The sequence below is a fragment of the Centropristis striata genome, chromosome 22 (assembly GCF_030273125.1).
Source record: "Centropristis striata isolate RG_2023a ecotype Rhode Island chromosome 22, C.striata_1.0, whole genome shotgun sequence".
Lineage (NCBI taxonomy): Eukaryota > Metazoa > Chordata > Actinopteri > Perciformes > Serranidae > Centropristis > Centropristis striata.
The window spans coordinates 3,402,101-3,408,252 of NC_081538.1; the positions used below are offsets into that span (position 1 = coordinate 3,402,101).

Sequence of the window (6,152 nt, forward strand, 5' to 3'; positions counted from 1 at the left end):
TTGATTTCTGTTTTAAGCTTTAGATTTAAATTTTGCTTTATTTCATAGAAATAATGACATAAAAATTGCAGTAACTACAAAATCCAACTCAAAACCAAAGCAGAGTGCAGTAATTGTACTTATCACGGTCTTCTTTGGAGATATATATATATATATATATCTCCAAAGAAGACTATGATAATATATCTGCCTTATCTCGAACCATTTCTTTTGTGTTTCGGCGGCCAAAGAACCGGTCGTTTTGCACGTGATGACCCAGACCTGCTAGGATGTTTATTGGTTTTATCAGTTTGGCTAACGCTGTCTGAGCCGACACTCAGTGCGTTAACATGATACTTGAAAAAAACGAATTATTGCCTTTATCTGATTATAACTGGACAACTGAAGTGCATGTAAACGTGTTAGTCCGACAAATGTCGGAGTTCTCCAACGCATTAGCCGGTCACATTAGCCGGTCAGTAGCGACGGCACAAGGTGTCAACAGAAAGGGCGCCATATTAACCCGCTGAAATGATGCATATCGCCACCCAGTGTTGAGGAGGAGGATGCGTTCCCGTCAGTTATTCGATTTTTCTTAGTTGCATGTAAACTGGGACAAGGACAGAAGTCCGATTAGACGCCAAAATAGATTTTTAAGCTTAGCTCGATTAAACTAAACTAACTGTGGTGCTGAGACAAGAACAGGTCTTTAACAAAGTCAATTTTCTTCTGATTTGCCTGTCTGAAAAAATGCCATTTCTTTGTCCAATCAACTTGGGTAACTCTGGGACAAAAGACTTGGTCACAATCTCACTTTCACTTCTCACATTGGGTTCAATAGACATTTTGTGTCTTTTTTTGGTCATCTTGTGTCTCTTTAGGTCATTTTGTGTCTTTTTTTTAATCATTTTGTGGTCAATTTGTTTCCTTTTTTTGGTCATTTTGTTTCCTTTTTTTGGTCATTTTGTGTCTTTTTTTGATCATTTTGTTTCCTTTTTTTGGTCATTTTGTGTCTTTTTTTGATCATTTTGTTTCCTTTTTTTGGTCATTTTGTTTCTTTTTTGGGTGATCTGAACTGTGCGTGTGAGATTGCGTTCAGTGAGCGGGGGTCATGGACAACATGCATGTTAAATTGGGGGTCGCGACTCAAAAAGGTTGAGAACTACTGCCCTGAAGGGTCATGGATGTAACAAACCCACGTGACACAGATAGAAGAAGTGACTCATCAGTGAACCATCTCACTTCTAAACTGTCTCTGGTGTCACTCTGCAGGCCACGAGGCCAGCAGATCCGTTTAGTGCCACGTGTTGTTCTTGTGTTGTTATCTCCCACTGCAGTACAGCTGACTCTGGGCCACAATGCAGGTTAAGTCTATATGTGTTAAAGAATAACTCCTGTATTTCTTAAGTCTAGGCTAAATTAAATAATGAAATTGTTTGTACTATTAGACATCATGGTAGAGCCTGATTTCAAAAATACATAAATTATAAAAAAGGAGAACAGACCCTTATATCGCCTTCAACAGGAGCCTTCATTTAAGATTTTGAGGCAATAAAAAATGTGTTTCTTAACTAAATGTAAGGTAAAGTGACTGTTTTATCACTGTGGTGATTTGAAGAGATGTCCTGTGAGGTTTAGGGTTCCTACCGGAATGACCCATTGTGTTTCTGTAGTGTCTCAATTTGACAACACAGGAAACTTATTTCCTTTCTAGACCGGCAGAAAGGAAAAGGGGTCAGCCAGCTGGCAGATGATTCAAACCAGGATAAAGTTGAGTCAGTCATCAGGACACGATGACTCAACAGTTAGATTTAACTCCCGCTCTTTCTCCTCATCCCTCTTGTCTCTCAGATTCCAGAACCTCCTGTGGTCGAGAAAAGCGTTTGTGGACAGTATGAAGGTCTACGGCTCCAGCTACATCTACATGCCGGCGTTCTCCATGAAGCCTGGCACCGACCCGTCGCTGCGGGCGTACTACGCCCTGGCGGACTCCTCCTCCAACCTCACCATGCTCTTTGCCAACCCTGAATTCCTGCGCACGGTGGGGAAGTTCTGGAAGGGCCGCGGCGTGCACGCCAAACGCCTCTCCACGGGGCTCTTCCTGGTCAGCCTGGCCCTGGGGCTGTGCGAGGAAGTGACGGCCTACGGCTTCTGGCCGTTTTCCGTCGGCCTGGACGAGAAGCCGGTCAGCCACCACTACTACGACAACATCCTGCCCTATAAATGGTTCCACGCCATGCCCGAGGAGTTCGTCAAGCTTTGGCATCTGCACAAAAGCGGCGCGCTGCGCATGAGAGTGGGACACTGCCCCCCGCAGGAAGGAGGGAGCTAGAGCTTCCCGATGAGTGAAGCGCCAGTGGTCAGTTGAAGTTCAGTTAAGCTACAGGAAACAGATGAAGGGTTGTGAAGCAGCAGGAAGTTGTCTTCTTGACAAATTAAAGGTGCGCACATTTCCTCTGAGGAACCTCGGCACTGCATCTGTGTCCATACGCTCTCCTGCTGCCCCCCTTCCCCCTTAGCTAATCCCTAATTATCATGAGAATGTCCTCCACCCAGACCAGCAGCATCAGGGACACACAAACATTCCCAAATCTTGCCATATCTGCTCCTTCTGTGTCTGAAATCGCGTGTGTGTGTGCATGAATGTTTGTGGGAAGCCTCAGCTGGGACTAATAAGGGTGAACATGTGTAGAGTTGGATGGGTGGGGGATGTTTTTCCCTTTTTTTTTTTTTTTGACTACTGTATCTGACTGACATATGGGGCAGCTAGACCAAACCCCCCTCTGGGCCTTTGTCAAACAGAGACAGAAGGAGAGGAGGACCAGGGGGAATAATAAAACGCACTGAAAGACTGGCAGAATGCGAGGAACAAGGGAGAGATAATGGTATCCTGGTACCTCGTAGCTTGAATAGGAGCGAAATTTAATAGAGGAAAAAAAAAAAGACTGGCAGGGGGGAGACAGAGTGAAAGCTGGCTGGTATGCGTATGAAAGGATTTTTTTCTCTCTCTATGCTTTTCTTCAACGGAGCGCTTGATTGGCATTCTGTGGTGCCAAATAGAGCTTTAGTTCAAAGCAGGAGCCATTAGAAATGGAGTCTTAAGTACTATATCCCCCCAGAATGTTTAGCCGAGTTGCATTTGAACCCTTCACTGAAAAGGGAAAAAAAATGGGTGTCCACATATTGTTTTTGTTTGCCCATTGTGAATTTCAGGATTAATGTGAATTCCTTTTTAAGTTCATCAGGGGCCATGAAGAGAAGGGAGAAAGTGGAAGACATTTGGTGCAAAGAAAAAGGATCATACACATTGGTACCTCACCTCAAAGTGGACATCATCACTGACTATTTGGTACGATTCACTCCCAGACTCCTTTATTTAGATTTCAAACTAAAGAAAGCCCCATTTCCTTAGAGGCGCAGTTACCAAGTCATCTCTTGGTATCTGTTCTATACTTGCCAAGTGCCGAGCCAGGGGAACAGTGGTCTCTTTGATACCCACTCTCACACTGTCCTTGTGCTCTCAAATGGCGAGACACTGATATAAAGAGATGTAGGGACAGAAAAAGACTTGAGGACTCATTGTCACAAAGTGGCAATAAATGGCTTTTTTTGTTTTGTTCAGACGCTGGACACTGTGTAGGATTACTTGTGATTTATTATCATTTTACATCAGAGTACAGGAAGAACTGAGCCTCTGTCCTGTGCTTCTTTTATAATTGTGATTTGTTTTGTGACATTTTTTTTTGTGCACAAGGGAAAAAACTTGCGGTAACACTTTTAATGATGCCCATGTCTATAACGATGTAATATGGTGCACCTTTATTTTGAAATTCCCACTTGATATTATTCATCTAAAGATGAGATTTCTGTTTATTTAAATGTCTGCAAGAGTTCAGATAATTAAGTTGTCCAATTATATTGTGGTTGCTTTTTATGACTTGATCTAAAGTTACTGATTGTGATAAATTGGCAAATGATATTGCTTGCAGGCAGTCAAATAAAATAAAAATCATATCATCACAAATTTTGTCAATTCAGCAAATATCTTATCATTGTCCAAATAATCAATATAATACTCAATGTCAATTATAATCTATTTATAGCACTATATAAAAGTTATAAGGACTCATATTTAAAGGTCTATGAAGGATAAGTTATTACTCATAATTAATTAATTGCTTGCAGGCAGTCAAATCAAATACAAATCATATCATCACAAATTTTGTCAATTCAGCAAATATCTTATCATTGTCCAAAGAATCAATATAATACTCAATGTGATAATAATTTCAATTATAATCTATTTATAGCACTATATAAAAGTTATAAGGACTCATATTTAGTCTATGAAGGATAAGTTATTACTCATAATTACTTGTAAGAACATATTAAAGTATTGTATCATGATTTAAAGGTAGATAACATAATACTTTGAAATTGCTGGTCACCCACTGGCATTGTTTTCATAAACCAATATCTATAATGCATTAAACACTAATGCAGTGACTACAATGTATAATGAAAAATGTGAAATGTATTACTACTACGAGAATTATAACACACTATGATCCTTGCAGAAAAACTCTTTAAGTGACCAGCAATTATGAATTATGATGATACTTTTAAGTCATTACTAAATGCTTTATAATGTGTTATTATTAAAAAGTATAATGAATATTTAGGATTGCTTAGAACTATACTGATACAGTGCTATAAGCAGATTCTTACACATTACAGTATAATTGATTATTATGATTGATTTAATTAATAAAACGCTTTTAAAAAAATACTCAAAGTCGCTTGATAAGTATATTTATAATGTGTTATAGATATGGGGTGTCATAAAAAGTGCTACCCAATTCGCTCATGTATTAGCCAACACGCCAGACACGACAGTTGTTGTTTTTATTATTATTTCTGTTGTACTTGCAGGCCTTGCAGATGGAAAACTTGATTTGAAATTGTCTTTCTTTTTAAAAAAAAAAAGTTAATTTAAGAGATAAATGTGACCGTGCCATATTGTCAATGCCGCAACAAAAGGATGACTCTGCATGGAAAAGTGCATGGAGGGTACCGCAATCCTTGAAAAAGACTCCTCGGAGTCAAGGTACAGAACATGTTGATAGTTTTGTGCTTTTTTTTTTTTTTTTTTTGCTCCGTGTCTGTTAAACTGAATGAGGTCCAGTGCCTTTAATTGAGATGTTTTAAGGCAAAAAAGGATCATTCAAACGAGGGATATTTCTAACGCTGACCGTGCTCTTAAATGTGCTTTTCTTGGCTCTGCGGATCAATCAGTATGTGATGGTGACTCCTGATGTTGTGTAAAATTAATCTAAAGAGAGCTGCATGCTGCTGGACCAAGTTAATGAAGTAAAAGTTCAAAGTCCAAATGCACACGTGGCTCTCGGAGACTTGATGAACATTTCGTTTTACTTATTGTGATGTTTCTTATTTGCACCTTTTTATTTTTTGTTCTCTCCTGCCCAGTATTGTGAATGACTGAGATGTGACTTTAGTGTGAATTTTAAGTAAGCATGATGATTTTTAAATGTGTATGTGCTTTTGGTACACAAGATTTTTTATCTATTTCCATTACGTTCCGATTTGTGCCCTCATTCCATCCTATCTGAGCGATAAAAGAAGCTGAGATTTCTTATCAAAAGGGAGATGAATCTGTCATGTAAATATTGGTCTGTTAGTGTAATGGCCAATTAGTTTTAGATCTCCAAGTTTTCGTTAAAAAGGACATTTTTTAAAAAGCTACTTCTAGTCCAAATAAACTGCAGTTGTTCCCAAACAGAATACATCTGAATCTTTGCCGCTGTGCTCGTCCTGCTGCAACCTGCGCCACTTACATTCGCATACTGTGTGCATCTCGTGAGTCGATATTTAGAACACTGAAGTGACGTCATGCATTTTTAACAGTTTTCCTTATTGTTGTAGCGTGGAAGAACATGTCGAGGAAACGCCATCGCCGTTCAGAGGCAGTGTATCGTCGATTATTTTTATACATTCCGATCACAAGTTTAATATCAAGTGGTTGAATATGCCAAGATGTGCTCTAGGGCTACACAAACATGCTTGTGTTTTATTACATATTGTCAGTATACATTTTCAGAAAATATAGATGAATAGTGCAACATTTGGGGAATTGTTTGATTTCTTGGAGAGTT

At 39.3% G+C, this 6,152-nt stretch overlaps 1 protein-coding gene across 1 annotated transcript in view; it reads left to right on the forward strand.

The window, feature by feature from the left end:
- Nucleotides 1-4,948, forward strand: part of st8sia1 (ST8 alpha-N-acetyl-neuraminide alpha-2,8-sialyltransferase 1) — a 30,289-nt gene extending 25,341 nt beyond the window's left edge. Inside the window, exon 5 of the mRNA XM_059326067.1 lies at nucleotides 1,831-4,948. Within this exon, the coding sequence (XP_059182050.1) occupies nucleotides 1,831-2,311 (481 nt within the window). The 3' untranslated portion in view covers nucleotides 2,312-4,948. The remainder of the gene's footprint in view (nucleotides 1-1,830) is intronic.
- Nucleotides 4,949-6,152: the final 1,204 nt, after the last annotated feature.